Source organism: Bos javanicus, chromosome 25 (genome assembly GCF_032452875.1).
Source record: "Bos javanicus breed banteng chromosome 25, ARS-OSU_banteng_1.0, whole genome shotgun sequence".
Taxonomy (NCBI): domain Eukaryota; kingdom Metazoa; phylum Chordata; class Mammalia; order Artiodactyla; family Bovidae; genus Bos; species Bos javanicus.
Window position 1 is genome coordinate 2,437,701 of NC_083892.1, and position 27,784 is coordinate 2,465,484.

General features: G+C 59.6%; 6 protein-coding genes across 11 annotated transcripts; 3 read left to right on the forward strand and 3 right to left on the reverse strand.

Moving 5' to 3' along the window:
- The first annotated feature begins 1,782 nt into the window (after positions 1–1,782).
- Positions 1,783–3,692, forward strand: CLDN9 (claudin 9). The gene has a single exon (XM_061400950.1). The coding sequence runs from the start codon at positions 2,577–2,579 to the stop codon at positions 3,228–3,230; it is 654 nt and encodes a 217-aa protein (XP_061256934.1). The 5' UTR covers positions 1,783–2,576; the 3' UTR covers positions 3,231–3,692.
- Positions 3,693–3,908: 216 nt separating this feature from the next.
- CLDN6 (claudin 6) lies at positions 3,909–7,474 on the reverse strand. The gene is made up of 2 exons (XM_061400948.1): positions 7,188–7,474; positions 3,909–5,183 (listed from the first exon to the last, which is right to left on the reverse strand). Exon 2 carries the CDS (start codon positions 5,155–5,157, stop codon positions 4,492–4,494), a length of 666 nt encoding a protein of 221 aa, XP_061256932.1. The 5' UTR covers positions 5,158–5,183; positions 7,188–7,474; the 3' UTR covers positions 3,909–4,491.
- A 954-nt stretch (positions 7,475–8,428) lies between these two features.
- Positions 8,429–10,507, forward strand: TNFRSF12A (TNF receptor superfamily member 12A). Its single transcript, XM_061400949.1, has 4 exons — positions 8,429–8,572; positions 9,321–9,425; positions 9,665–9,799; positions 9,885–10,507. The coding sequence occupies exons 1-4, from the start codon at positions 8,479–8,481 to the stop codon at positions 9,938–9,940; spliced, it is 390 nt and encodes a 129-aa protein (XP_061256933.1). The 5' UTR covers positions 8,429–8,478; the 3' UTR covers positions 9,941–10,507.
- Positions 10,508–10,734: 227 nt separating this feature from the next.
- Positions 10,735–12,043, reverse strand: HCFC1R1 (host cell factor C1 regulator 1). Of its 3 annotated transcripts, none has more exons than XM_061400952.1 (4): positions 11,949–12,043; positions 11,588–11,644; positions 11,348–11,476; positions 10,735–11,107 (listed from the first exon to the last, which is right to left on the reverse strand). In XM_061400952.1, the coding sequence occupies exons 1-4, from the start codon at positions 12,041–12,043 to the stop codon at positions 10,972–10,974; spliced, it is 417 nt and encodes a 138-aa protein (XP_061256936.1). In that variant the 3' UTR covers positions 10,735–10,971. The 3 variants fall into 3 exon arrangements, with proteins under 3 accessions (XP_061256936.1, XP_061256935.1, XP_061256937.1); XM_061400951.1 differs by having other exon boundaries at positions 11,348–11,503; XM_061400953.1 differs by lacking the exon at positions 11,588–11,644.
- Positions 12,044–12,266: 223 nt separating this feature from the next.
- THOC6 (THO complex subunit 6) lies at positions 12,267–15,178 on the forward strand. Of its 3 annotated transcripts, none has more exons than XM_061400945.1 (13): positions 12,267–12,350; positions 13,063–13,178; positions 13,287–13,351; positions 13,442–13,545; positions 13,675–13,712; positions 13,795–13,843; positions 13,967–14,038; positions 14,118–14,220; positions 14,305–14,354; positions 14,445–14,507; positions 14,607–14,717; positions 14,801–14,935; positions 15,015–15,178. In XM_061400945.1, exons 2-13 carry the CDS (start codon positions 13,063–13,065, stop codon positions 15,093–15,095), a joined length of 987 nt encoding a protein of 328 aa, XP_061256929.1. In that variant the 5' UTR covers positions 12,267–12,350; the 3' UTR covers positions 15,096–15,178. The 3 variants fall into 3 exon arrangements, with proteins under 3 accessions (XP_061256929.1, XP_061256928.1, XP_061256931.1); XM_061400944.1 differs by lacking the exon at positions 12,267–12,350 and adding an exon at positions 12,402–12,486; XM_061400947.1 differs by lacking the exon at positions 12,267–12,350 and adding an exon at positions 12,525–12,682.
- A 37-nt stretch (positions 15,179–15,215) lies between these two features.
- BICDL2 (BICD family like cargo adaptor 2) lies at positions 15,216–23,138 on the reverse strand. 2 transcript variants are annotated; one of them, XM_061400942.1, is made up of 10 exons: positions 23,049–23,138; positions 21,413–21,708; positions 18,588–18,803; positions 18,238–18,354; positions 17,982–18,128; positions 16,930–17,127; positions 16,658–16,807; positions 16,076–16,203; positions 15,797–15,917; positions 15,216–15,710 (listed from the first exon to the last, which is right to left on the reverse strand). In XM_061400942.1, exons 2-10 carry the CDS (start codon positions 21,692–21,694, stop codon positions 15,549–15,551), a joined length of 1,521 nt encoding a protein of 506 aa, XP_061256926.1. In that variant the 5' UTR covers positions 21,695–21,708; positions 23,049–23,138; the 3' UTR covers positions 15,216–15,548. The 2 variants fall into 2 exon arrangements, with proteins under 2 accessions (XP_061256926.1, XP_061256927.1); XM_061400943.1 differs by lacking the exon at positions 23,049–23,138 and adding an exon at positions 21,823–22,013.
- Positions 23,139–27,784: the final 4,646 nt, after the last annotated feature.

A 27,784-nucleotide genomic window follows, 5' to 3' on the forward strand; every position in this document is an offset into this window, starting at 1 on the left:
CCAGAGGCAGACTGTCTCCAGGCCTGGAGAGAGAAAAGGCCCCAGGCTGGGGCTGTCCAGGATGGGAGGCCTTTTGTATGCGCGGGTCGGTGGGCCCTCCTGAGAACGGGGCTGGTTGCCGCCTGACACCTACCCAAACCTGTGTGACTGGATTCCTGGCAGCCCTGGAGGGAGCCCACTGAAGGCTTGCCTCTGTTTGCCCTTCTTCTTTCTCCACATCCCCTCTTCCCCCATGAAATGTGAGTCCTCAGGGGCCTGGACGAGCTGGACAACCCACCCTTGCTTCCCCCTGCTCATTCCAGCCAGCAGGGAGCTCTGGTTATTTCCCAGCCTTTGCATCAGCACCCTCCTCCCCACTCTCAGGCCAGGGCAACCAGGTTGGCCAACACTCTGCTCCTCTCTGGGCAAGGTCTCTGCCCGTCTCTGGGGAGGCTCCCCAGCCACTGGAGTCCACTGGTCAGACCCTCTGATTGGCACTGGCCTCAGTCTCTCCGCCTGCAATGCGGGAGGCCTGGGTTTGATCCCTGGGTTGGGAAGATCCCCTGGAGAAGGGAACGGCTACCCACTCCAGTATTCTGGCCTGGAGAATTCCATGGACTGTATAGTCCATGGGGCCTCAAAGAGTTGGACAGGACTAAGTGACTTTCACTCACTCAGTCTCTTCATTTAAGGGGGAGGGATTCTCCTGCTTTTCTGGGGGTGCCCATCCCTTTACAGATCTGATCAAGATATAAACTTCTTTTCCAAAGAATTGCTGAAAGCTGTTCCCAGAGCATTGCAGCCACTTGAAGTTAGAATTCTTTGTAAATGCAGCCCCACTGGGTGGACGAGGAGGACAAGGGGATGACCTCTCCCCCAGGGTCCCAAGCAGAGCAGAGCAGCTACTAGGTGTTCATGGGGGGGGCGGTGCCCTCCCATCCCTGCCCCCATAGGCCAGATAAGCTCCAGCTTCCGCAGAGGGAGTGGGGGGAGAGAAGAGGCTCTCCCCCTGGAGTCCTCCCCATCACCCTGGAGATAGGAATTTTTATCAGTCCCCAACTCCCTTTTCACACAATAAAGCTCAGTGCTTAGTACCCAGGGAGGGGCTTGAAGGAGCTTATGCCTCCCCTCTAAATGAGGGGCTGCTGTTTGTGGGTCCTGTGAGGTTTCTCAAAGGGGTCTTTGACCCAGGGAGGCTTGACCTTCTATGAATTTGCTCCTGGCTGGGGAGGTGGGTAGGTTGGAGGGGGAGCGGGAAGGATTTGAGCCATGGTCTGTGTGACCCCCAGGCTGGGCTGTTTCCACAAGGGGAGTCCTGGGCTCTGATGGGGTCTTCAGGAAGGGGTGTGCATCCTGAGTTCTGCGAGGCAGGACTCAGGGACTCCCAAGTCACCTGGGCCTCACCCACCTCGCCCTCCCCTGTGGTGTCTCCCCAAACAGAGCCGGGCGCTGGGCTGTCCCCCAACCAGGGTTCACCCCCTTCTACTCTCCCCCTTCCCCCACCATCACAAGAGGCTCTTTATCCCCCGGCCCCACGACACCCTCAGCCACTCAGCTCAGCCCCCAGTGGCAGCAACAGGAGGGGGAAGGCACACCTGAGCTGAAGTCAAGGTAGTGGTGGGGGGTGGTTTTCTAGGCCGTTGCCTGGGCGATGCCACCTGAGCTGGGCGCCAGGCACCTGTCACCAGGGGAACAATGCGGGCGGGGCCTTCTCCCTCGGGAGCCGCCAGAGCCACTAGGCTGAGACGGGAGATGGATCAGATTCCAGAGTGCTGGGTGGGTGGGCTAGGGGGACAAGGGTGTGTGATACTGGGGAAGCTGGTGCATCTGCAACATGAAACAGAAACAAAATGGGGAGGGGGAGAGCAAAGACAGCGGGGGGCCGGGTTTCAGGAGGCTCAGCATGGTGCCCAAGGGGTCCTCCCACTTTCAGCCTGAGTCAGGGCCAGTCCTGTCTCCTCCTCATTCCTTTGTCCCTGCGTCCCCACAGGCATGGAGGTTCTTTCCTCCCCGGTTCGTTCCTGGTCACCAATCCCCCTGCGACTCTGAGCCCCCCCACCCCCAGCCCTGCCTCCTCCCATCACTCCGGCTCCTCCCCCTCCTCGGCCTTAAAACCCCTCTTCGGCAGCCAGGAGTCCTCAGGTGGCACCGCCGAGTGAGCTGCTCAGGCCCAGAACCTGCGCCAAGCCCCGTCAAGGGACGTGGCTCGGCTTGGCTCTCCTCTGCCGGCAGGTGGGTCGGCGGGAGAGTCTGTGCAAGCTGGTCAGACGGTCAGACAGCGGCGGCGGGACCGACTGCAGGGCACCTGAGGGGCAACGGAACCCGCTTGGGAACGGCAGCCACTCAGCTGAGCGAGACTGAGGGTGGATTTGTTGCTGGGGGTTCAGAGACACATCTGTGAAGGGCACAGAGCAAGGAGGTGCCTGCAAGAGGCTCTCGGATGTGGTGAGTGCTGTGTGGGTCAGAGGACGCTGACGCGCCCTTGCTGGACACAGAGACCCCCCACCTGCGTTCCCACAGGCGTGGAGCATCAGACCCACTCCTCTGATCAACCGGGCCGCTTAGAGTGGGGAAGACCTGACTGAGGGAGGGGACAGATGGCTTCCACTGGCCTTGAACTCCTGGGTATGACCCTGGCTGTGCTGGGCTGGCTGGGGACCCTGGTGTCCTGTGCCCTGCCCCTGTGGAAGGTGACCGCCTTCATCGGCAATAGCATCGTGGTGGCCCAGGTGGTGTGGGAGGGACTGTGGATGTCCTGCGTGGTGCAGAGCACGGGCCAGATGCAGTGCAAGGTGTACGACTCGCTGCTGGCGCTGCCGCAGGACCTGCAGGCTGCCCGGGCCCTCTGCGTCATCGCCCTCCTGCTGGCCCTGCTCGGAGTGCTGGTGGCCATCACGGGCGCCCAGTGCACCACCTGCGTGGAGGACGAAGGAGCCAAGGCCCGCATCGTGCTCACCGCGGGAGTCCTCCTCCTCCTTGCGGGCATCCTGGTGCTCATCCCCGTGTGCTGGACGGCCCACGCCATCATCCAGGACTTCTACAACCCCATGGTGGCCGAGGCCCTCAAGCGGGAGCTGGGAGCCTCCCTCTACCTGGGCTGGGCCGCGTCCGCCCTTCTTCTGCTGGGAGGGGGGCTACTGTGTTGCACGTGCCCCCCGCCTCAGATCGAGCGGCCCCAGGGACCGAGGCTGGGCTACTCTATCCCCTCCCGCTCGGGGGCATCTGGGCTGGACAAGAGGGACTACGTGTGAGGCAAATGTCCCAGGAAGCCTGCTGCTGGAAACCTTGACCTTGTGCTGGCTGCCCCGCTCTCAACCTTGCCTTCCACTCTCACCCCTCTGCCAGGTGGAACCCACTTTCCAGAGGCAGGAGCAGGCCTGGCTGCAGAGCTAGTCTCAGCACCCGGCCCGAGTGAGCCTAGACCCTCCTCCGTGGAGGCCCCACCTGCAGCCTGGCCAGTGCTCCTGCTTCTTTCTTCTTCTGTCCTGGATTCAGGCTGGTCCTCCTCTTCCCGAGTCCTCCCTTGCTCCCAGAACCTGGGCTTCACCCAAATAGCAGTAGCTCCTTATGCCTTCTCTGGCCTGGAGTTGGCCCTCTCTGCCTGGCCACTACCGGGATCCAGAGCAGCTGCTCTCCTCTAGGCTCAGAGACCCTGCCCATCACCTTCCCCCCTCACCCCACCTTCAAGTAGGGAATAAACAGAGCATTTGTAACTCAGAATAAACAGAGTATTTGTGGTTGGGCTGGGAAGACCTGATGGCCTCCCGTGGGTTTGTCAGGCAAGGCCTGCTCCAGGTCATGCCCAGGCAGTGACCTCACTCAGGCCATGCGAGTCACGGGGCAGGGGACGGAACACGGGAGGTGTGACAGTCATGCCCACCTTCTCCTGCCAGTCTGGCATTCAGCAACCTCCCCAGCAACACCAAAGGTAAGTAATCAAACAAAACATGCTTTATTTAGTAACAACTGGTGAGTGTGGGCAGGATATGGGAAGTGCACAGGGGCTGGAGTAGGAGGGTCAGGGGTCAGCACAAGGGGAACATGACTCAGGATGCAGGAGCCAGAGGTCAGAAGACTTGGAGACTGGCGGGTCTTTGGTAACTTATCACCTGCTCTTCTGGAGGCTACATAAGGCTCGAGAGCCCCTGGGGGTTCCAGAGGCTTGACCAGCAAGGAAAGGCTTGTCCTATGGAGGCCCTGGCCCCAGCACCAGCAGGGCAGAGCGTGGTATCCTTCACATGGGGACCACAGTTCCAGGTTGATCTCTAAGAGAGGGTTGTCCAGGGTGGAGAACAATCCAGAAACTGAAGCATCACCTTTTTGGCTCCATCTTCCAAAGTGAGGAACACCAGTAGCAGACCCCAGGTAGGTTATCAAGTGGATTAACCACTGCCCCCCACCCCCAATAAGAAGCCAAAACAATCCCAAAGCTGTTATGGATCACCATCTCCATGACTCCAGTGCAGTGGGTTAGACTCCACTGTCAAAGGAGCCCCCACTCCCCTACCCAAATTAGACGTAATTCTTAGTGGGGTATTCGGAGGGACCCCGAGAGGCGGTATGTGGGGCTGATACTGAGTATCGGGCCATATAATGGCTGGAGCTCCGGGAGCCCCCAGAGGGGCAGGTGCAGCACAGTAGCCCCCCACCCAGCAACAAAAGGCCGGAAGCCGCCCAGCCCAGGTAGAGGGAAGCTCCCAGCTCCCGCTTTTGGGCCTCGACCACCAGAGGGTTGTAGAAGTCCTGGATGATGGTGTGGGCGGTCCAGCACACAGGGATCAGGGTCAGGACCCCCGAGATGACAAAGATGATCCCAGAGGTGAGCACCAGGCGGGCCTTGGAGTCCTTGTCCTCCACGCAGGTGGTGCACTTGGCTCCGGCAAGGTAGACCAGCAGGCCAAGCAGGGCCACGAGGAGAGTGATGACGCAGAGGGCCCGGGCGGCCTGCAGGTCCTGCGGCAGCGCCAGCAGCGAGTCGTACACCTTGCACTGCATCTGGCCCGTGCTCTGCACCACGCAGGACATCCACAGCCCCTCCCACACCACCTGGGCCACCACGATGCTGTTGCCGATGAAGGCGGTCACCTTCCACAGGGGCAGGGTGCAGGACACCAGGGCATTCACCCAGCCAAACAGAGTCAGAACGATCCCCAGGATTTGCAGACCAGCGGAAGCCATGGCGAGGCTGGGGCTGAGACGCTGCGCTGGGGGACAAAAGTAGAGTAAGGGTAAGACCAGCTGGCTCAGCCCCTCATTCTCAATGAACGCTAGGTCCCTTGCCACATGCCATAGCCACCACACAGGACACCAAGAGTATGAACCCTGGAAGTCAGTATGAACCCTGTACATGGGCAAGGCACGCTCCAAGCCTTATTTTCTCAAGGGCAAATGAGCATTTAATGCTTCAGCATTAATTTTTCTCCCTAGGAAATGGCAGCCCACTCCAGTATTCTTGCCTGGAGAATCCCATGGACAGAGGAGCCTGATAGGCTACAGTCCATGGGGTCGCAAAGGGTCGGACAGGCAAAGAGTCGGACACAACTGAGCGACTTCACTTTCACTTTCTTTTCACGCAAATGCTGGGGTTCCATTGTGGCTCAAACAGTAAAGAATCCACCTGCAATGCAGGAGATCTGGGTTTGATCCCTAGGTTGGGAAGATCCCCTGGAGAAGGAAATGGCAACCCATTCCAGGATTCTTGCCTGGAGAATTCCATGGACAGAGGAGCCTGGTGAGCTACAGTCTGCAGGGTTGCAAAGACATGACTGAACTACTAACACACACACACACATGTAAAGGTTAGCTAGCCATGGCCCTTTGGGTACAAAGGGATAAAAGGGATGAAACAACAGGATGCAATTTTTCAGTAGTTTCCACAGGGCAAATGGGTGGTGGGTTGGCTCTAGCCATGAATTCCAGGCTTAAAACTTAGTTTTAACACCAAGAACAGACCCAAGTTTCCTCTTAGCATCCAACGTAAGTGTCCAAACCCTTCACCCCAACTTGGATCCATGCCCCAAAACAGGTGGCTGCTAGTTTGATTTTAAGATATAGTGTGGACGGTGGCCAGACAGTCCTGGCCTTGCTCACCACTCAAACGGTTCAAACCAGCTCCACCCATTCAAAACCTGGATGGGGCAGGAGAGGTGGAGAAGAAACACAACAAAACAATAACACCAGCCCTTCCCACCCAAAGTACTTCCTTTCCCAAGGTCCCCAGCTGCCCCCTGGAGTCCTGCCCTCTGCCCTGCCTACACAACAGACTCCCAAGGTTGGTGACATTTTCTTGTGTATTCTTGCCCCAAATGCCATCCTCTTAGGGCCCAATTTCCCCTAAATTGGGGGAAACTCCACCTTTGGAGTCTGTCCAGTGAACCAGCTCCTCTGGGGCAACTCTGGCCCCCTCACATCCTCATTTGTCTCGGAGGTCGTTTGGGGGGCGATCAGTTCCTTTCAGGGTCCCCCTATGATCCTCCATTGCACAAAGTTCCCGCGCACGGCTGGGACCTAAACTTAGCACCAGCCCCAGCGGGTGGCCAGAGGGCAGACTCTCCATTCCTTTGCACCGCGCCCATAACCCTGGAGAACTCATGACCTCAGGGGAGATCGGACGGGGCGGGCCGTACAGCGCCAATCCCAACCCCAGGGTCAGCCCTCCAGGCCTCTCCTCCCGGGTTAGGGTGGGGGCCACGCTAGCCTAGGCACCCGGCACCTCAGCCTTACAAGCGCGCCCCTGCTCTCGGCCCCTTCCCTTTCCACGCGCTATGGCCTCGGCTCATCCGAGGGCGTCCCCTCCAGCTCTCGATCCCTATTTCCCCTGAGTCTGGCCCGAAGGAGGGTGTCCTCAGCCCCCCGCCGTGGAAGCCGCGCACCCTGGAGGGGCCTAAGGGCGGCGCTCGCCGCGGGGTCCGCTCGTACAGGTGAGGGGGAGAAGGGCTCGGCCCTAGAGAGCAGCACAGGTGGGGGAGGGGCTCCCGGGTTTCGGTGCCTTTGTCCTGGGCAGGGGGAGGGGCACTTAACCCTTCCGCCGAAGGACCCCTTCAGGGCCCCGGTTCGGGTGCAGGCGTCCCCCCGCCCCCAGGGGCTCGCGGTCAAATCAGCTCAGGTTCGTCTCATGCACCGCAACCCAACTCTGCCACGACCCATGCGCCCCGCAATCCCCGGTGTCTACCCCTTCCCCCACGACAGGCGCACCTGCCCAGTCTCACCTGAGGAGTCCACAAAGACTCTGAGTAGCCGGCAGAATGTGGAGATGGGGGCGGAGGCGGGGGTCTTTAAAGAGGCAGTGACGTCACCGGCCCACCGCCCTGGGGAGGGGCAGAGACCCTTGTCCGACTTGCGGCGAATCCCAACCTGGTCAGTAAGGGGCGCTCGAGCCTGCAGCCTCTGCTTGCACACCTCTGGCCCGGGCCCCTGGTAGCAGCCGGCTGCAGTTCTGCCCGCTGGGAAGGCGCGCGGTGCGGGGCCGAACAGAGCTCGGGTCTGGACTCCGGAACTCACCTAACCTTCCCGAGCCTCATTTCACTCCGAAAAAGGGAGACAGCATTTTACCAGTCAATCCTAAAAGAAACCAATCCTGAATATTCATTGGAAGGACTGATGCTGAAGCTGAAGCTCCAATATTTTGGCCACCGAATGCGAAGAGTGAAGTGAAGTGAAGTGAAAGTCGCGGCTGACTCTTTGCGAGTCCACGGGCTATACAGTCCATGGTCTACCCCCACTGGGGCTGGATTCCTTACCAGCTGAGCCACAAGGGAAGCCCAAGAATACTGGAGTGGGTAGCTATCACTTCTTCAGGGGACTTTCCCAACCCAGGAATCGCACCGGGGTCTCCTGCATTGCAGGCTATCAGGGAAGCCCTGATGTGAAGAGCGGACTCATTGGAAAAGACCCTGATGCTGGGAAAGATTGAAGGCAGGAGGAGAAGGGGACGACAGAGGATGAGATGGTTGGATGGCATCACCGACTCGATGGACATGAGTTTGAGCAAACTCAGGGAGAGAGTGAAGGACAGGAAGGTCTGGCGTGCTGCAGTCCATGGCGTCGCAAACAGTCGGACACCACTGAGCAACTGAACAACAAACATCAACAAATGTCCCAAGGTAGAAATGAAACGACACAGTAGTATTATTTTTGTTATATTATTATACCCTCGGGGCCCTTAAGAAAGCTGCAGTTATTTCTGAGATGGGTTGTTTCGTGTCAGACCCGCTCCCTCGCCCAACACACACCTCCCGGGCTTCAGCCACCGAGAAGGCAAGGCCACATCTGCCTCTCTTTGGCATTCTGGCCGCTCCGGCGCAGAGGAGGCGTTTGTTGAGGGAATGCCTAAACTTAGCGGGCGGGGCAGGGCGGGATGGGCCGTCTAGGGGCGGATCGTGGGGGCCGGGCCAAGACGAGGGGTCCGCCCCGGAAGGCGGGGGCGGGGGCGGGGCCGCCGCTGTGTGCCCCGGTCCACGGGTGGCGAGCGCAGACGGCAGCGGCTGCCAGACGAGCACCATGGCTCCCTGCCCGCTACGCCCGCTGCTGCGGCTCCTCGTGCTGGGGCTCGGGCTGGCGCTGCTGCGCGCCGCGGCCGGGGAGCGAGTGCCAGGTATGCCGGTTCACGGCCGGGCGGGAGGGCGTGGGAGCGGGGGGAGTCCCCGGGCCGGGATCCGGGAGCCGGCACCAGGAGCCTAGAGGCGGGTCAGAACTGGGGGACCAGGCGGACACGGGGATCCGGGATCAGACAGTCCTCAGACACGGCATCCCCTGATCAGGAGAGGTCCCATCCCTCTCCCAGCTTCTTCCGTAGTCCGGGCCTCAGTTTCCCGCCTGTCCGACGTGGGGGGCGGGGTGTTTCTGTCCTGAGAGTCTGAACTCGGAAGTGGAGAAAGTTTGAGAGAGGGATGTCTCGTCTGGTAAGGCGGCACGCCCCCAACCTGATCAATACCAGGTCTGCCCACCCCGCCTTAACCGAAGAGTGGGGGGCTGTTGAGGGACACAGACCTCCGTGCCCCCTATACCATGTGGGGTGCCCCCTTCTATCCGGTGACTTCAGTGCCCAGCTATGCGGGGGGAGGGACCGGGGTCGGGCCCAGTGCCCGGGAATGAGTCACCCGCCTGCAGCGGGGTGGGGGGGCCGGTTATGGGGACCTGACTGCCCCCCCCCCCCACAAAGCGTTCCGCACTATGCCCCCTGCTCCCCTGCGCTGCCGTGTCCCGGTCGGGCCGTGCGGTCACCTGTGAGGAATGCGGAGGGCGACGGTGACTCAAGTTATTCGAGCCGGGCCGACCCTGACCTCAGCCCCCAAAATAGCCGCGCCCCGCCCCCAGCCTCTGACCCGCGGCCCCCTCCCCAGGCACCACCCCCTGCTCTCGCGGCACCTCCTGGAGCGCGGACCTAGACAAGTGCATGGACTGTGCCTCGTGCCGGGCGAGACCGCACAGCGACTTCTGCCTGGGCTGTGAGTGGGGGCGGGGCCGGGGCAAGCAGACCCCAAGCTAGGGGAGAGGCTTGCGGGGTGGAGCGGGGGAGCAAGGGACTTGAGATCTGGGAAATTAATCGGGGTGGGGGGTGGAGGCTGGAGTGAGGAAGGGACTCTCGCCGGGGTAGGGACCTGGGGGAGGGAAGCCTGGAGGTTCCGATCTAGGGGGTGGGGCTGGCCTGAGAGGAGCGAGGTCTGACTTGAAGTCCCGCCCCCAGGCACTGCGGCCCCTCCAGCCCCCTTCAGGTTGCTGTGGCCCATCCTGGGGGGCGCCCTGGGCCTGGCCCTCGTGCTGGGGCTGCTTTCTGGCTTCCTGGTCTGGAGACGGTGCCGCAGGAGAGAGAAGTTTACCAGTAAGTATGTCCCCACCCGTCCACTGGCCCCCCATCATTTCTCAACATCTTCCCCACTCCTGACACCCCTCTTCTTATTTTGCAGCCCCCATCGAGGAGACCGGTGGGGAGAGCTGTCCTGGCGTGGCCCTGATCCAGTGACAGGGCGCGCCCCCTGCCAGCAGGAGGCTGTGCCCGCTCATCATTCATTCATTCATTCTGGAGCCAGCCCCAGCCTCCCAGACACAGCCAGAGCCAGGCTGCTCCAACCACAGGGGTGTGGAGGGATGGGGGACAGTGAATCACTTCTCTAAGGTCTGGGCCCAAGCTTCCGAAGGGCCTTCCAAGGTGTCTGACTGCCCTGTCTCTGGCTCCAGAATAGAAAAGGAGACCCTGGCTGGCTCATGCCTGACAGCTGACGCTAAGGAACCGCAGCATTTGCACAAGGGTCCCCACCCCCACCCCCACCATGGCCTGGGGGCCAGGCTGACCTGAGGGACCGACACAACACCAGGTCCCACCCACTCAGATGTACTGAAATTCCACCACTTGGGATCTCAGCCTGGGGGGTTAGGGACCTGTTCCTAACACTAGAGGGCTGGCCCTCTAATGGGGCTGGCCCTAAGACACTGCCCCCCTCGGACCCCCTAACACAGGGGAAGATATTTATTTGGGGAGAAAATGTGGAGGGGGAGAGAATTTATTAATAAAAGAATCTTTAACTTTAAATGGTTTGGAGAGTGGCATGATCCCAGCCTGACTTCCCAGAGCTGGAGGGGAGGAGTGAGTCACCGCGGGGGTGGGGGCGAGGCTCTGACTCACCCATTCTCAATGCCTGAGCCCAGCCTGCCAGGACCTGGCCGGCCGCGACCGTTTTCCAGGGAAGTGCTTGAGGAGAAATCCGGCATTCAGCACCCCTCCCTGCCCTCCCTTCCCCAAAGAGCCTGGGTTCCAGATTGAAGCTTTCATTCACTCAGCAATCTTTATTCAATTCTCAGCGGGGAAGGGATGGCCTCCTTTCCCATGTTCCTGCCCCTTCCACCTCAGGGCTCTGTGTCCTCTGTTGAGGGGAGGTCCTGTGCCCAGAGGCCTGGTCTGGAGGAAAAGCAGGGCAGCTGGTCCCTTCATGGGAGTGCTGCTCTCCCTTGTTCAGGGGAAGAAGTGGGGGGGCCAGGGGCACTGCTCCCCAGATCTCAGAGCTCCATCATGTCCCCAGCTGGGGATGCAGGGTAGTGGGGGGTGGGAGTGTCCCCCAGCCTCAGCAGCCGGAGAGCCTCAGGGATCAGGTTCCCAGGGTAGCGCCAGAGAAGCAGCTCAGAGCAAGGGCTTCTGGAAGAGGAAATAACAGGGCACAGGGGCAGAGGCTGGCCTGGCAGAGCCACGCCCCACCTGGTCCAGGTCCCCAGGGGCTCCTGGACTGCTGGCACCTTCCAAGGAGCCAAGTAGGGAAACAACAGAGGTTGGCGAGAAGCTAAAAATAGCAGTGTGAGGCAGAGCCTGGAAATGGGCTCCTAGGACTGGGTATGATCCCCTGGAAGGCCCAGCTGGCGGACTGTGGATGGTGCCTACCTGAGTGGGGGCAGAGCTGGGGGGAATGCTCTGGGGGGGCTGCAGTAAGGGTGGTCATTGTGCAGGCTGAGTCGAGAGAAGTGGGTGGCCATGTTCTCCTCGGACAGGAACTGCTTGCGCAGGGGCTCCCTGGGGAGAGACGGGGAGGCAGGAAGGCTGGGATTCAGAGGAGAGGTAGCCTGATGGGGACCTGAGATGACGGAGGACTTGATGGGAGTCCCTCCCTGCCCCCAAACTCACTGCTCCTCCTCCAGGCGCCGCTTGGTGCTCATGGGCACAGCTCCTCGGAGAGGGGAGCTGGGAAGAAAAGAGAGCTAGGAGCACCCCACCCTCTTGGCGCCATCCCCAGGATCTGCCCGCCTGAGCCTGCAGCGTCAGCCAGCAGCCCCCCGGCCCATGCCTGTCGCTGACGTCTAAGTCACCCTCTCTCCCAGACCATCCAGGAGCCTGCCTCGGAGGTCTCCAACCTTGTCTCAGCTTATGCCCAAGCCCTGCCAATTAGCCCCACCGCGTGTCATCCTGCAGACCTGCTCGAGGCCCCAGCCAAAACTCCTGGGACCCTGGGCCGGGCCCACCCAGGGCCCCTCACACCCACACACACCTCGCGTCCAGGCCTCCAGAAGCCCCCGAGGCGGCCCGCGGGTCGCGCTGGGCCCGACCCTGGGGGCCTCGCTCCAGGGGTTGCTGCAGGATCATTGGGGTTCGGGGTCCTGCGGGCAGAGGGGTGGGATCCAGGCGGCAGGGGCGGAGCCTTTGAGGGCGTGACCCAGCGCGTGGGGCGTGGCTTTAGGCGCGCGCGCGGCCAGGTTCCGCGCAGGCGCGGAAGAAGAACCGCACGCAGCTGGAAGGCGGGTCTGCTCAGCGGGGTGGGGGAGGGGACCCGACGTAGCGGGGTCGCGGTGGGCGCCACTTGGTGTTGGGGTGTCTTCTCGGTGGTCACCTCTGCTCCTGGGACTTGGGTTACGCGGTGGCCGTCTTCACGTCGGCCGGCCAACAGTATCGGGTAGGTGAGGAACCGCGAAGGGGAGGCGCCCACTGGTACTTCCGGACTCGTGAGGCTGCGTTGCGGGCGGAGCACTCTGGGACTTTTAGTTCTCGAGATGGAGCGAGCGGCGCAGCAAGCGGTGCCTCTGGGTCAGGTGAGGGGGGGCGATGCGCAGTGCCTTCTGGGATTTGTAGTTCACACCCGGCTCCGAAGGGGCACGGCAGGGAGTCGTGCCCTGAGCCCTGTTTTGCGTGGGCTGTTGGTGGGATCGGATTCTGACCCGGGGGAGGGAGGATAACCCAGAAATACCTCAGGGGCCTAACGTGAAAGTCACAGGATGCGGATCAGGGGTCAGTACGTTTTTCTGTATTGGAGTAGTAGAGTAGTTTTTTAAGCAGTTTCTGAGCGAAGACAGAAACTGCGACGCTATGTACAGTAGCTCATCCAATCATGACAAAATCTCCCATGAGCTCTATTTGACAGTTAAGGAAACCGGGAGGAGAGGCTGAGTCTTTGCTCAGATTTCCACTAGGCATCATGCCTCAGCTCTCCCCTTCCTCACCTCCCTGGAGCCGCCCCTGGGACTTATATGGGCAAGGCCCACTTGGTGGGCTGTCTCAAAGGAGAACTGGGTGGTGGGAGGCCTGACTGCGCAGGGGAAGCAGGAAGGAGTATGTGGATCAGAGGTCTCGGATGCCCCAGCCTGCCTTCATCCAGCTTCTCTCCACAGATGGAAGTGTTTCAGGCCCTGCAGCGGCTGCACATGACCATATTCTCCCAGAGCGTCTCACCCTGTGGGAAGTTCCTGGCAGCTGGCAACAATTATGGACAGATAGCTATCTTTAGGTACCCTTGCCCCTGCTCCCCACTGTCCATGAGCTCTGGCAGTTGGCCCTCTGGGGGGCTAATGCCCCCTTCTTCTGACACTCAGGCCCCTCTCCCCTTTCCCTTCAGCTTGTCTGCTGCTTTGAGCTCCGAGGCCAAAGAGGAAAGTAAGAAGCCCATGGTGACCTTCCAAGGTGGGTGCAGGCATTGAGTCTGGCTTGGGGGACCCCACGGTGGATGACAGGAGCAGGACGAGGTCACTCAGCTTCTGTGCTTCCTTTTAGCCCATGACGGGCCCGTCTACAGCATGGTCTCCACCGATCGACATCTGCTGAGTGCTGGGGATGGGGAGGTGAAGGCCTGGCTTTGGGCGGAGATCCTTAAGAAGGTGAGTGTGGAGCTGGGGGAAGGGCGAGGTACCCAGACACAGAGAGAGCCTTTGAGGCCACCCAGTGCATGGGGTCACAGAGAGTCACATGATTCAGCGATTATACAACAAGCATTTCTCTCCATGAAGGGCTGTAAGGAGCTGTGGCGTCGTCAGCCCCCATACAGGTGAGCCAGGCCCTGTGAGCAGAGGGCACCTGGGGGTGAAGGTGCCACCTCACCAGAGTTGACTCTGCTTTCCTTCCCTCAGGACCAGCCTGGAAGTACCTGAGATCAATGCTCTGCTTCTCGTGCCCAAGGTTTGAGTCCTTCGTAAATTCGGGGCTCTTCCCTGTCCTGTTTTTGGCCCAGATTTTGATCCTTCCCCTCTCCCTGGCCTGACTTGACCCTGACTTCTGACTCCATCCCGCCTTCCTCTGCAGGAGAATTTGCTCATCCTGGCGGGGGGAGACTGTCAGCTGCATGCGATGGACCTTGAGACAGGGACCTTCATGGTGAGAGAGCAGGGCCGGGGGAGCAGGGGCAACGGTGTTCCTCCTGGGTCTTGTCCTGACACTGCCCCTCTCCCTGCAGTGGGCCCTCCGGGGCCACACGGACTACATCCACTGCTTGGCACTGCGGGAGCGGAGCCCGGAGGTGCTGTCGGGCGGCGAGGATGGGGCCGTGCGGCTTTGGGGTAAGGAATGTCGCATTGGAGGGAAGACTGGTGGTAAGGGAGGCTGGGGCGAGGAGGATACCTCTCATGGTTCTTCCTCCGCAGACCTGCGCACAGCCAAGGAGGTCCAGACAATCGAGGTCTACAAGCACGAGGTGAGGGCACACCCCACGCTCTGTCCTCCCTTCTTCCTTCCTGGGCATCTCCGATGTCTTCATCTTCTGCTCTGTTCTCCTCCCTCCCAGGAGTGCTCGAGGCCCCACAATGGGCGCTGGATCGGATGTTTGGCAACTGACTCGGACTGGATGGTGAGCCAGGCAGCATGCAGGCTGGGGTGGCAGCTCGGGCCTTGTCTGGCTGAGGGCCCATGGCTCACAGTAACTGGGGACCCCCATCTTTCTGCCCAGGTCTGCGGAGGAGGCCCAGCACTCACCCTCTGGCACCTCCGATCCTCCACACCCACCACCGTCTTCCCCATGCGGGCGCCACAGAAGCACGTCACCTTCTACCAGGACCTGGTGAGGCCCTCTGTCTTGTTTCTGCTGTCCCTGCCCCGCTCTTCCTCCAGCCCTGAACTCTGAGCTCTCTCCGTCTTCCACAGATTCTATCAGCTGGACAGGGCCGCTGTGTCAACCAGTGGCAGCTGAGTGGGGAGCTCAAGGCCCAAGTGCCTGGCTCCTCCCCGGGACTGCTAAGCCTCAGCCTCAACCAGCAACCAGCAGCCCCTGAGTGCAAGGTAGGTCCGGGCAGGGGTGGTGGGGACCCTGGGAGGCCAGGGTGTTGGGGCAGGTCAGTCACTCCCCTGTTGTTTCTAGGTCCTGACAGCTGCGGGCAACAGCTGCAGAGTGGACGTCTTCACTAATCTGGGCTACCGAGCTTTCTCTCTGTCCTTCTGACCTCCAACAGCGTCTCCACCTCCATCTCAGGGGTTCACAGTGTTTTCTTCTTTTTTTTATACAAATAAAATTAGTGGCTTTTTTTTTCAATGTGCTTTCTTCCCAAGAACAGAGGCCAAGTCGGTGTAATGATTTATATATTACTCTGTCTGATCTTGATACATAAATACCCACCCCCATCCCCGACCCGCAGCTGAGGGCCAGGGGGCTTAATGCCTAGAAAAGATAGATTTATATAGATTTGATAAACAGCTCTGCCACACGTGCCCCTGCCACCCGTCTGGGGTCTCTGGCCCCCAAAGCTGGCCCCTGCTCCCAGTGAGCCCTTGCCCAGCCTCCAAGGGAGGGGAGGGCACCAGCTGCCTTTGGCAGACAATCGGGACCCATCGCTCCGTTGGCCAGAAAAGGAAAGTGAGCCAAGAGGGCAAAGCCAGCCCTGCCTGTTCCCGGCGCTCAGGTCCTTCGGAAGAGGGTGCTGAAGAAGCCGCCGGCAGGCCCAGGGCTCAGGCGCAGGGAGAAGCGCGTTGGGGCGGGGCGCGGGGCGGAGGTGGCCGCACTCAGCTCTTGCTGGCGTTGCGAGCGCAGCTGCTGGCCGATGACCACCTGCATGTCGTCCTGTGGGCGGGCCGGCGGGGCGGGTCAGCGTCCGGCCCCGCCCCCACCGGCCCCTCCCTGTCGGCCCCATGCGCCCCGCCCCTCACCTGCCAGGCCTCCAGCTCTTGAGTCAGCGCCACCTTCTGGCGGATGGTGCGAAGCAGCTCCCGGGAGAGGGAGTCCCGCTCCAGAGAAACGCGGCTGAGCTCCAGGGACAGTTCCAGGACCCTGCAGGCGAGGGGCAAAGAGCAGGTCCGAGGACGCTGGGGCTTCAGCGTGCAGGGGTGATAGGGGGGTCCTGGGCCCAGGCGGAAGTGAGACCACTAATACGAAACGAGGGAAGTCAGAGGGCCCCCGGGCGGTGGTGAATGGTTGCAGATGCTTACTTGTTCACGGCCTCGTCTCGGTCCGAGAGGGCGCTGCTTAAGGCCTCCTCGGGGTCCTGCACCCGCAGTTCCTTCTGCCTTTGCAGTTCCTCCCGCAGGGACTGTAGCTCTGCCTGCTGCATCGCCATCTGCGGCCAGGGTAAAATACAGAGAGGCAGTTAGGCCCCTTGGTTGTCGCAGCGCTTGCTCCTCAAGGAAGTCCAGACTCTAGTTCGCTGCCTTCCGGTACCTCCCACCTCGCATCTCTACCTGCTCCACAAACAACCCTGACAGCTAATGATCCTGTGCTGGAGATGAATCTTCTGAATGCCTAGCGGGGTGGGGTGGGTCGGGGTTAGATGGATGGTCTAAGCCTGCAGGAAAGATACATGGAGGAGATGGGACTTAAGGGGGAGTGTAGTTCAGGAAGTCTTCCTGGAGGAGGTGACATACAGGCTGGCTGTTGAAACTTGATGGCAAGTTTGTAGGGATGAAGGAGTATTCAAGTAGAGAGGGATTCGTGGGGAAAGGCTTGGCGGTGTAGATGGGAAAGAGAAACTGACATTGAGAGGAGCTTTGCATCCAATACTATGCTCCCCCTACCTCGACCTGTAACCGGAACACTTCCTCCTCCTCTTCTCCCAATATCTCCTCTGGGCTCAGGGATGTTCCCTTCCTGGGAGGCTCCAACCTCTCCTCTTCGGGCGAACGCTGCTGGCTGGATGCTTCTTGGGTCTCCGGGGATAGAGTGGTCTGTCCACCAAAGAAATAGATCAGGGCAGTGTCAAACCTTCTAGGGATAAAAAAGGAGGGGCGGAGTCTGCAGCCCTCCGGGATGGTGAGTGTGGAGCCTGGTGGGCTGAGAGCTCGCTCACCAGAGCACCTCCGCTTCTGTCCGTGTTCTGGTTTTGGTCCTGGTCGCTGTCTAGGCTGTGGGCGAGCTCTAACTGCAGCGAGGCTCCCGAGAGGTCGGCGTCCTGGAGGCGCGATTCCTCCTCCAGCTCCGAGACGCGCCGCTGCAGCCTCCGCAGCGCGCTCAGCGCCTCCTCAGTCTCGGAGCGTGCGCGTTCCAGCTGCGGCAGACGAGCGAAAGCGTGAGCGTCACCCGGATGCCCCCACCGCCGGCCGACAGGGGGCGCCAGCGCGCCGCGGGAGTCAGGCATCCCCCGGCGTCCGCCCGGCCCAGCGCCGAAGTCTGCTCCCGCTCCCACAGCGCGGGGCGGCCGTGGGACCCGCAGTCCCCCTCGGCACATGCCACTTGCCTCACCTATAGAGCAGGGCCCCGACAAGTACCCAGACTTCAAAGCCTCCAGTCACCCTCCCTCCAGTCCCGCCCCATCCGGTCACCTGGAAAAGCCCCGCCCCGTCCCTGACCGGGCCGGCCCACCTTCTTACTAAAGCTGTCACCTGGCCCTGACTGATCCTCTCTTCTCAGCCAGGCGACCTGCTGAACGTATCACACCCTTCCCGCAGCCATGCATCATGCACCCATCTCACAGATGGGGAAACTGAGGCTGGTGTCCCACAATAGTAGGGAGGGACCCTGGGATAAGAACCCTGGTAATCTGACCTCAAAGCAAGCGCAACCTTCTAAGATCTCAAACATCAAGGCATACTGCCTCCTTCCATTTTCTTTCCTCTGTTTTCACACCCAGACCTGGTCCAGGTCCCCATCACCTCCGATGGGGAGCTCTCGCCTCGGGCCCATCCCTGGCCTCCAGCTGCTGGTCTCTGATGCATCCTAGAACCACCAGCCCCAGTCAGTCTCTGTGGCTCCCACTTGCCCTTGTGCTAATGCCTTTGCCCTTCTGGCCCGGCTGCTAGGGCTCCCGGTGACCCAACTCTGGGGTCTTCTCCCAGGAGGCCCCAAGGCAATGGTCCAGGTCCCCAGCCTGACTCGCCCACCCACCCCAGCCCTGCCAGCCACCTCTAGACCGTGCTCTCGCCTCTCCCGCCGCAGCAACAGCAGCTCCTCATGGGTGGCCTGCAGCTTGCCCCGTCCCTTCTCCAGCTCCTCACGCAGACCTCGAATCTGGGCCTCCAGGTCCTGCCGGCGACTCTGGAGCATCTGATTCTGGGGAAAAGCCCATCAGAGCTAAGAGTGGGAGGGCAAGGCTGGGCCCAGACAGCCCCCAGGCCAGCCTTTCCCGCTTAACAGACCCCCGGCCCCAGTTGGCACTCACCTCCCCCTGCAGACTCTCCAGCCGCGTCCTCAGCTCTGCCCCAGCCAGGGCCTGAGCCTGGCACTGCCCTTGAAGGCTGTCCAGTTCCCGCTGAAGCTCCTGCTCAGTCTGTGAGGCCTGGGGATGGGGTTGGGGATCAACAGAGTCCTCAGCTGGCCCACGCAGCAACAGGCCCAGCACTTCCATCCCCAGACGTCCGCCCCTCCTTGCTATGGAACCCAGGGTCAGGGCCATCCAGCCTGGGCCAGTGCAACCACCCCCACCAGGACTGGGCCCAGCGCACCCACCCCCACCAGGACCGGGTGTCCGCCCCCTCCTTGCCGAGGGACCCAGGGTCAGGGTCGTCCCACCTGGGCCAGCTGCTGGCTGAGCCGGAGGTTCTGTTCGCCAAGTTCACTGAGGGCCCGAGCCCGCTCCCGGCCACTGTCCTGCTGCTCAGAACGCTGCTCCCCGAGCTGGGCCCTAAGGGCCTCCACGTCCCTCTCCAGTTCCACTGCCCTGGCCTCCCACTCGGCTCCCCGGGCTGCCAGGCCCCGGCGCAGTTCATGGTTCTCCTGCTGCAGCTGCTGTAGAGCCGGGACAGAGGGGCGGAGACAGAGAGGGAACAGTGAGACTGGAGGGGACACAGAACAACAGGCAGAGACCTGGGTGGGGCGGTGTCTCAGGGGGTCTGAGGCAGGCCTGAGAGCCAGAGACAGGACAGAGCTGGGGGGAGCGGGCAGGGGGGCAAGACGCAGCCTCGGATAGTAGAGGAGGCAGAGGAGCCATAGAGCGGTTTCTGGAGGGGCTGACCCTGGGCCTGAGTTGGGCGAGGCTCCCCGGTGCCCACTCACCTCTGGCTGCCGCCGGGGCTTCTGGGCCCGAGGTTGCAGGCGCCGTTTATGGCGCCTGAGTCTGGCAGAATTGAAGCCCCGGCCCATGGCCTCACACAGCTGTGTGCTCTGGAGATCCCGCCTCTGCTCAACCCCTCTCCCCCAGCTCCTCCTGGCCAGCTCCCTCTAATTAACCCTGGGCAGCCGCACCCGGCCCCACGCCTCTGCCCGCCCTCCCCCAGAACCTGTATAACCAGTGGGGGGACGCTCCTGGCACACCCAGAGGACCAGCTTGGGGAGGCGGGCAAGTCAGAGGCCAGCGTCTGCCCGCTCACCCCTCTGTAGACTCCATGCAGGACGGTGACACTACCATAGCTGCTGTGACGATTAGCAAGCCCTCCTGCTAGGGCTTCACCTATATTATTGTCTTTACTCCACGGGAATTAGAATCCTTTTGTTGGTGTTTAGTCACCAAGTCGTGTCCGACTCTTGCAACCCCATAGACTGTAGCCTGCAAAGCTCCTCTGTCCACGGAATTTCCCAAATGAGAATCCTGGAGCTGGTTGCCATTTCATTCCCCAGGCGATCTTCCTGACCCAGGCATTGAACCCACAGGTCCTGCCGCTGAGCCACCAGGGAAGCCTTTAAAATCTTTAACATCTTCATTTTACAGATGAAGAAACTGGGCCTCAGAGAGGTTAAATGCCTTGCCCAAGGACACACAGTGAGTTACTAGAGCAGGGATTCTAACCCAGACAGACAAATCGTTAACCAAATACCGTGGGGCAGCGGGGGGTGTGGACAACACAGCTCTAGGATTAGCCCACCAGTCTGGGGTCCTGTTGCCCTATTGCTCTGGCCAATGCCCAGCTCCGCTTCTGCTTTGTGGTCAGGCAAGCTCCCTAACACCTCCAAGTCCCATCCATCCATCTAGCCATCCATCCATCCATCTATTCATCCATCCAATATTTCCTGAGCTTGCCCCATTTTGGGGTCTGGCTATCAGCAGTAAGTGAAACCACCAAATTCACTGCCTGAAACAGCTTAGAGTCCAGAGGCAAATGAACACATTTGAACCAGGCAGTTTCGGAGAGGGGCACATTGAGGGCTCTAAAGAAACCCTGAGAAGTGATGAAGAGGAGTGAGATGCGGTGGGGGCTCCTTCAGGAGGAAGTGGTGTCTAAGTTGACTCCTGTAGGGCAAGAAGAGGGCTACACCAAGGAACAGCAGGTGCAAAGGCCCTGAGGCCCTAAGTGTGGGTTGCTCAGGGAACTGAAAAAAGGCCCCCTCAGAGGAGGGGCCACGTGGCTGAGATGAGGTCGGGGGGCTCACTTAGGACGTTTAGGCCCTGGTGAGAACTTTTGGTTTCATTCTAAATGAGGGGAAGCCATTGGGAGATTCTGGGCAAAGACTGAAATGATCTGATTTGCAGTTTTAGAAGATCCCTTTGGCTACCCCGTGGACAAGGAGCTCAAGGGGCAAGGTGGAAGCTGGGGACCAGTGAGGAGGCAGCTGCTGTGTCTGGTGCAGAGATGATGGCACTGTGGCCAGCTTGGAGAGATGATGAGAAGTGAGAAGACTTGGTGTCTAGTTTCAAAAAAGAATCAACAGGACTTGCCAGTGTGGGAGGAAAGAGGTCGCGGAGATGCTCAGGCTGGGGCCCTGCGGTGGGAAGCTGGGGCGGGCAGCAGGCGATGGGACCACGGAATCCGGTGCCACTTCTGTTGAGATGCCCATTAGGTGGCCAAGTGGGGAGGGTGTGGGGCCGACAACATGGATACAGGAGTCAGTGGTGTCCTGGGTGTGTAGGGGGCCAGATGTGACTCCCAGGGTGAGAGTGGCCACAGCATGGGCGGAGGGAACCATGTGTATCTCCCAGAGCTGAGTGAGAATTGGCCAAGATCATGAGTGGAAAGTGCTTAGCCCAGAGCCAGACAGGGAGAGAGTGCCTAGGATCTGTTGGCTGGGGTTTGTGCAATACTGCTGAGGAGCCAGACCCAAGGTTCAGAGAGGGCCAGCGGCTTGCTCAAGGTCACACAGCCTGGCAGGGATCTGAACTCGGGTCCTGCCTTGCCCTTGGAGCCTGTGTTCTTTTCTCTGCAGTGGGCAGCCTGTGGGACCTTTAGTTCCCCAGTCAGGGATGGAAACTGCATCCCTGCATTGGAAACACAGAGTCCCAAACGCTGGACCACTGGGTTGTCCCGGAGCCCATGTTCTTAACCATTTGGCAACACTGCCAGGGAGACTGGTCCCAGCCCTGGACTGCTGTTCCAGAGGCAACCCTGCTTTCGTCCCTCTGCCCCCTACCTGGTCCCTACCCCCTGTCCTCCACCCCCCAGCCCTGCCCTCTGCTGCCAGCTCACTTCTTCACGCTCAGCACGCTGGGCGTTCAGCGTGTCCAGCTGCCGCTGCAGCTCCTCATTGCGCTCCAGAAGCATCTTGCCAAGCTCCGCTGCCAACAGCAGGTCTTTCTCCTTTTGCTGCAGCTGCAAGGCCAGGTCCTCTGGCTCCTCAGGCCCTGGGCCCCCTCCCAGGAATGAGTCCCGCCGCTCCAGCACAAAGGGGAAGAAGCCCTCATCACCGCTGGGGGAGGCGCCCCCTGAGAGCAGCCCGGCCGGAAAGCTGGGCCCTTCTGGGGAGTTCATGGCACTGGCAGCATCTGTAGGGGCAAGTAGGGCTGTGAGGAGAGGTGGCGACAGGACTCCTCCTCTGCAACCCAAAGGGGTTTGCCCCCCCCCGCTGGCCAAGACGCGGCTCTCTTGAAATTCTTCACCTGCCACTGGCCCTCTGAGTCTTCCGGGCCAAGAAGGGTTAATGATCTGTGTCTTGTTCTCCCAGTTCCGTTAATGTCCCCAGGGTAAACTGAGGCAGGGAGAAGCAGGAAGAGAGCTGCCCGGGCTCCTGCCTCTGGTGGATGGTTTCTGCCCCCGGGAACTTGTCCCAGTGCTCCAGGACCACAGCCCACCCCAGCCACCGCACCGCTCGCCTCCACCCCCGCTTCCTCTTCCCTAGGCCCCAGCTGTTTTGGTTCACCAGCTGGGAAACTCTGCCCCGAACCCGGGTTCTTGGGACTCAGGACTCAAGAGATAAATCCAGCCTCTTCTCCCAAGAATCCAGGGCCTTGGGAACGTAGGTGTCCTAACCCCTTACCCCTCAGAAGTCCAGCCCCCTCCCCTTCCAGAAGCCCAGGCCCATGTTCCCTGGCCTCCAGCGCCCCCGTCCTTGTTCCCCTATTTCCTCAGGTCCCCAGACCCTCAGCCCGCTGCTTCTGGACCGCTGGCCCAGGGCCCCAGTTCCCAGCCACCCGGGGAGGTAACAGGTTGTGCCCGCGCCGGGCACTGCCTTCTGGCCACTCCAGGTTTCTGTTTACTTCCCGCCCGGCCCTGGGGAAGGAGCCTGGCGGCGCTCCCCCAGGGCCGCCAGAGGCCGCAATTCAAGGGCTCTGGGGCTCAGGAGGGAGGGGACCCATGGGGTTCCCTGGCCTTTTCCCCATATTACCCCCCACCAACATGCCTGGGGCTTCCTCACCCACTGTGAGTGCGGGCGCACACACACACACACACAAACACCTGACTTTTCCCTTCCTCCTCTTGGCAGGTGCCAAACCCCAGGCCTCTCCGCAGGACCCAGGCATCCGCGGTCTTCCCAGCTCAACTGCCCCCGGACGGACCGGGGGTCTCCCCGACGTGGCCCCTGCGGGTCCAGCCCGCTCTGGGACTCGGGGGCATCCCGCCTCTTCGCCCCTCCCCGCACTGAGCTACCAGCTCTTAGCACCCCCACCGGGCGTCGGGGACACCAGCCTCTCGACCCCCAACCCTCGGCGTCGGAAGCCCAGCCACAGCCTTCCCGCCTTCCTTCCTGCCCGCTCCCGGGGTTTCCCGGTCCCCAGAGTCCGGCCCGGCCACCCCTGCCCGCCCCATCGGCCCGCGCCCGTTTGGCCCGGCCCGGTCCGCCCGAAGCTCGAAATGGCCCCTGTCCTCGCGCCCCCTCGGCTCTCACCCGACGACGCCCGGCTGCCTCCGAGGTCCCCGCGGCCCCGGATACCCTCTTCCGGGGGCGGCGCCGGGTGCACCACCCGCACAGGTGAGGGGCGGGGCCACGGGGCGCCCCCTGGTGGCCGGAATGGCCAGGTGGGGCCTAAAGAAAGGCAACTCCACCCAGGTCAGAGCAGCTGACCCATTTTGCTGCCGCCGAAAAGGACAGGGCCCATTAATCGAGCACCTGCTGTGTGCACACCCTACGCTGAACATAGACGTCGGTTCCCTTTCCCCTCACAACTGCCCTGTGAGATAGGACATTACTAACGACAGCAGCAAATCTAGCGGGTATTAAGCACTCTGCTAAGAAAGCTCTTATTTACTTTCATGACATCCTCATGAAGCAGGAACTACCATTATCCCCGTTTTACAGATGAGGAAACTGAGGCCTAGCAAGGATCTATCTTGCTTGGGGTCACATGGACAGAAGTTGAACGTGAGCAGCACAGGTGTGACTTCTTAGGCTGATTCCTGTGTGGCAGGTGAAGACGGCTGAAGTGACTTGCCCATAATCACACGTTAGCCTGTGCTCCTCCCAACCTGAGGCTATCGGCTCCTAGGCTGCAGAGTCACCGGCAGAGGACGGGGTGAGGAGACTGGGAGAACCCATGGCTGAGTTCCAGGGTTGAGCCCAGGGCAGCCTGGGGCTTGCAGGCGATGCCCCAGCCATGACCTGGTGGCTTCTCGAGAGTCTCCTCAGATTTCCAGGGCTCCCTGGGTCCCTGTGAAAGGGGCTCCTGGCCTAGTGAGTGGGGACAGATGGAGGGCTGGGAGCAGTGGTGTTAGTAAGTCTTTAATAACAGGCTATCAGGGGAAAGAGAAAGCCTTGACTTGTTAATTCTGCCCATTTCTGTGCTATAAATACTCCCTCCAAAGCTGATTACATTTTTCTTTCTTTCTTTTTTTTGGCAGCACTTGGCAGCATGTGGATCTTACTTCCCTAACCAGGGATCGAACCCATGCCTCTTGCAGTCGAAGCATGATTCTTTTTTCTTTTTTTAAAATTTATTTATTTTGGTTGCACTGGGTCTTTGTTGCTGTGCCCAGACTTTCCCTAGTTGCGAAGAGCGGGGCTACTCCTCATTGTGGTGCACAGGCTTCCATTGAGGTGGCTTCCCTTGTAGCAGAGCATCGTCTCTAGGCACACGGTCTTCAGTAGTTGCAGCACACAGGATCAAAAGTTGTCACACACGGGCTTAGTTACTCCAAGGCAGTTAGAATCTTCCCAGACCGGGGATAGGACCCGTGTCCCCTGCATTGGCATGCAGATTCTTATCCACTGTGCCACCAGGGAAGTCCTAGAAGTGCGATTCTCAACTATTGTACCACCAGGGAAAGCCCCAAGGCTGATTTCAAGCTACTGACATGACATCTTTGAATGTGGAGATGGGCAGAGACGTCCATATCAGCTTTTGCCAGCCAGTACTGGCTGGGTCCCCTGCCCCTCTGACTGTGGGTGTGTCAGGGTTTCTGAGCCTTGGAGAACTGGGGTCCTGTCTGGCTGAGTCTTAGAAAAACAGGAGGAGGATGGGAGCTGGGACTCCTGACTTGTGGGGAATTGGATGTGAGGGACAGTTCCAGGCTGGGACTCCTGCGTCCTGGGCTGGGACAGGGTTTCCTGCCAGCATAGAGCAGGGGCACCACCAGTTCCATCGCAAAGTGGTCTGTGGGCTGCCTCACCTGGTAAAGCCACCACATTCTTCCACAGCACCTGGGTGACAACCTGGTGGACTTCAGCGGGGTGGAGGCACCCCAGCCTTGCCTCTGTGCTGCTGCGCAACTCCCTCCAAATGCCAGGATCACCCAGGGCTCCGCCTATACCACACCCACACTCAGCATGCCTTCCCTGAGCCCCAGTCCTACTGGGCAGTGGCTGGGCTCCCCTGGAGACAAGTCATGAAGGCTCTACTCCTAGGAGGTTCACAGTCCACCCCAGGAGGTTGGCGGAGGTGTAGACCTATGTAAACTAGAAATGAACCAATAAAACAACACATCACAGAGTGTAGCTCACAGGTGCTGGCATTGCATGGCTTCAGTCTAGATCCCGGCTGTGTGTGTCTGAGTCATTCAGCTGCCCTCAGTTTCCCCATCTATAGAATGGAGGTGATCACAGTCCCCAGCTAATGGAGTTCTGACAGTTGAATGAGGGTGAAGGTAAGGTGCGAGCACTTAGGCTGCGCTGGTGCTCAGCAGGGCCATAAGAAGTGACTCACCATATGTGTTAATATTACAATGTATTCCATCCTCATGGCCCTGTGAGGTCATGACCATTCACAGTTTACCAGCTCAGGGAGGAAAAGTGATTTGTCTATGCCTGCGTGACCAGCGCTTCATCCCAGCTTGCCTGCCTCCCGGACAAGCTCATTCTTGGGGCATTTGAATCTGGCCTGCAGGCTCCTTGCTGATTCCAGGTGAAGATGGAGAAGAGGGACAGAGTGGCCGCAGGGAAGCCCTAGCGATACTGGGACAGGTTCAGATAAAAGAAGGGAAGATATCCAGTCCTCTGGTCACCAGGTGGCCCTCAAGCAAGCCCGCCTCCTTTAGCCTCCAAGCCTGGGCTTAGCCCTGAATGCTCTCCCGTGCCTAGTGTTCCAAATCTTGGCATTTCCTCCTTGGGGAAGCCTCTGCAGGCCTCACAAGGACTCCGCTGGGTGGGGGAAGCCGGCAGAATGCTCCACCCCCTCCATCAAGGCAACCAAGGGGTTGGTGCACTTCCAGACCAGGGCACCTCCCGGTGATTTCAACATATGCAAAGCCTATGAACAATAAGCTGTATTGTTTGGGGCCTTTAAAAACCTTCCTATAAAATGTTTTACACTGAATACATTGTTCTGAAACTTGCTTTTTTCATTTAGCCTGTTATTTCCAAGTTTTTTTTTTTTCCTCAACTTAAAAAAAAATGACGTTTTATTGGTGGGTATTCATTTCCTTTGGGCTTCCCAGGTGGTGCTGTGGCGGTAAAGAATCTGCCTGCCAGCCCAGGATACACAAGAGATGTGGGTTCGATCCCTGGGTTGGGAAGATTCTCTGGAAGAGGGCATGGCAACCCACTCCAGTATTCTTGCCTGGGAAATTCCAAGGACAGAGGAGCCTGGTGGGCTATAGACCACGAGGTCGCAAAGAATTGGACACAACTGAGAGTTGGTGATGGACAGGGAGGCCTGGCGTGCTGCTGTTCATGGGGTTGCAAAGAGTCGGACATGACTGAGCGACTGAACTGAACTGAACTGAGCACATATACACGTTCATTTCCTAGGGCTTCTCTAACAAATGACCACAAACTGCATGGCTCAAACAACAGGAACAAATTGTTTCATAGTTCTGGGGGTCAGTTGTGGGCAGGGCTGGCTCCTCCTGGAGCCTCTGTTGGTGGCATCTCTCCCAGCTCTGTGGTCCAGTACTCAGAGCTCCCCAGGCTCCTTCCGCAGGGCTTATCGCCTGGCAACCACCGATCAGCTTGACTTTGCCTCTTCCAGAGTCAACTAGTCACAGCCTTAGATAGTTATTTTATTCGGTGGGAACCTTAGGGACTCCGAGCCTGGGAGACAGCACTTCAGGTAGCCCTGAGAGACTGCTCTGAGGTGGGAGAGGGAGTCAGGCTATAAACAAGCTTGCAACAAAGAGGGCAGGTGGTCTGAACATCAAATATTATTGTTAAGTAAAGAAAACCAAAGATCACGTTAAGGAATTTAGCATTCTTCTATGTATGGGAAGATGCAAGTGAAAGCAAGTGATCGTGTTAGTTGATCAGTTCTGCCAGACTCCTCTGTTCATGGGATTCTCCAGGCAAGAATACTGGAGTGGGTTGCCACTCCCTTCTCCAGGGGATCTTCCTGACCCAGGGATTAAACGTGAGTCTCCTGCAATGCAGGCAAGTTCTTTACTGCCTGAGCCACCAGGAGTGTCTGGGATTATTGAAGTCATTCCTTTCACATGCATCTCAGCTATCTGGGACCAGAATCCTGCATTTTTACATAGGTATCCGTCTCTTGAATTCCCTTAGGGCACACTGCAGGACTGTAATCAATCCTGACTGTGACATCCTTGAGTTCCGCATGTAGGGAGTGGCGCCACCTTTTGGCATGGCTCGGAAGTTCAGATTTGGAGAGTGGGGAATCATGGATAGCTGGGACATCTCTTGCTCATTGGTACTGCAGGAAATATTTCATTTCACACCAGAACGCTCTCTGAATGAAACTGATCACAGCGAGGCAGCAGTGCCGGGAGGACCAACCCCACGTCCAAGGAGCGGTGGCTGCGCAGGCGCAAAAGGGCCTAGAGGAGCTATTCCACGTTGAAGGTCAGGAACGGCGGCGGTGAGGAGATACCCCTCGTCCAACATAAGGAGCAGCGGCTGCACTTTGCTGGAGCAGCCGTGAAGAGATACCCCACGCCCAAGGTAAGAGAAACCCAAGTAAGATGGTAGGTGTTGCAAGAGGGCATCAGAGGGCAGACTCACTGAAACCATACTCACAGAAAACTAGTCAATCTAATCACACTAGGACCACAGCCTTGTCTAACTCAATGAAACTAAGCCATGCCCGTGGGGCAACAACCCAAGATGGGTGGGTCATGGTGGAGAGATCTGACAGAATGTGGTCCACTGGAGAAGGGAATGGCAAACCACTTCAGTATTCTTGCCTTGAGAACCCTATGAACAGTATGAAAAGGCAAAATGATAGGATACTGAAAGAGAAA

Bases quoted from the DNA above. Each gene is read 5' to 3' on its own strand.
- CLDN9 (XM_061400950.1), top strand. From the start codon at position 2,577: ATGGCTTCCACTGGCCTTGAACTCCTGGGTATGACCCTGGCTGTGCTG.
- THOC6 (XM_061400944.1), top strand. From the start codon at position 12,448: ATGGAGCGAGCGGCGCAGCAAGCGGTGCCTCTGGGTCAG. The intron at 13,546-13,674 runs GTGAGTGTGGAG...CTCTCCATGAAG, and splicing joins GGGCGGAGATCCTTAAGAAG to GGCTGTAAGGAGCTGTGGCG. The intron at 14,508-14,606 runs GTGAGCCAGGCA...CTTTCTGCCCAG, and splicing joins CAACTGACTCGGACTGGATG to GTCTGCGGAGGAGGCCCAGC.
- TNFRSF12A (XM_061400949.1), top strand. From the start codon at position 8,479: ATGGCTCCCTGCCCGCTACGCCCGCTGCTGCGGCTCCTCGTGCTGGGG. The intron at 8,573-9,320 runs GTATGCCGGTTC...CCCCCTCCCCAG, and splicing joins GGCCGGGGAGCGAGTGCCAG to GCACCACCCCCTGCTCTCGC. The intron at 9,426-9,664 runs GTGAGTGGGGGC...TCCCGCCCCCAG, and splicing joins CAGCGACTTCTGCCTGGGCT to GCACTGCGGCCCCTCCAGCC.
- BICDL2 (XM_061400942.1), bottom strand. From the start codon at position 21,694: ATGAACTCCCCAGAAGGGCCCAGCTTTCCGGCCGGGCTGCTCTCAGGG. The intron at 18,804-21,412 runs GTGAGCTGGCAG...CCGGCTCTACAG, and splicing joins AGCGTGCTGAGCGTGAAGAA to CAGCTGCAGCAGGAGAACCA. The intron at 18,129-18,237 runs GTGAGTGCCAAC...GCTTTTCCCCAG, and splicing joins TGGAGAGTCTGCAGGGGGAG to AATCAGATGCTCCAGAGTCG.
- CLDN6 (XM_061400948.1), bottom strand. From the start codon at position 5,157: ATGGCTTCCGCTGGTCTGCAAATCCTGGGGATCGTTCTGACTCTGTTT.
- HCFC1R1 (XM_061400951.1), bottom strand. From the start codon at position 12,043: ATGATCCTGCAGCAACCCCTGGAGCGAGGCCCCCAGGGTCGGGCCCAG. The intron at 11,645-11,948 runs GTGTGTGTGGGT...TTTTCTTCCCAG, and splicing joins TCTGGAGGCCTGGACGCGAG to CTCCCCTCTCCGAGGAGCTG. The intron at 11,108-11,347 runs GTAGGCACCATC...TTCCTCTTCCAG, and splicing joins CCAGCTCTGCCCCCACTCAG to AAGCCCTTGCTCTGAGCTGC.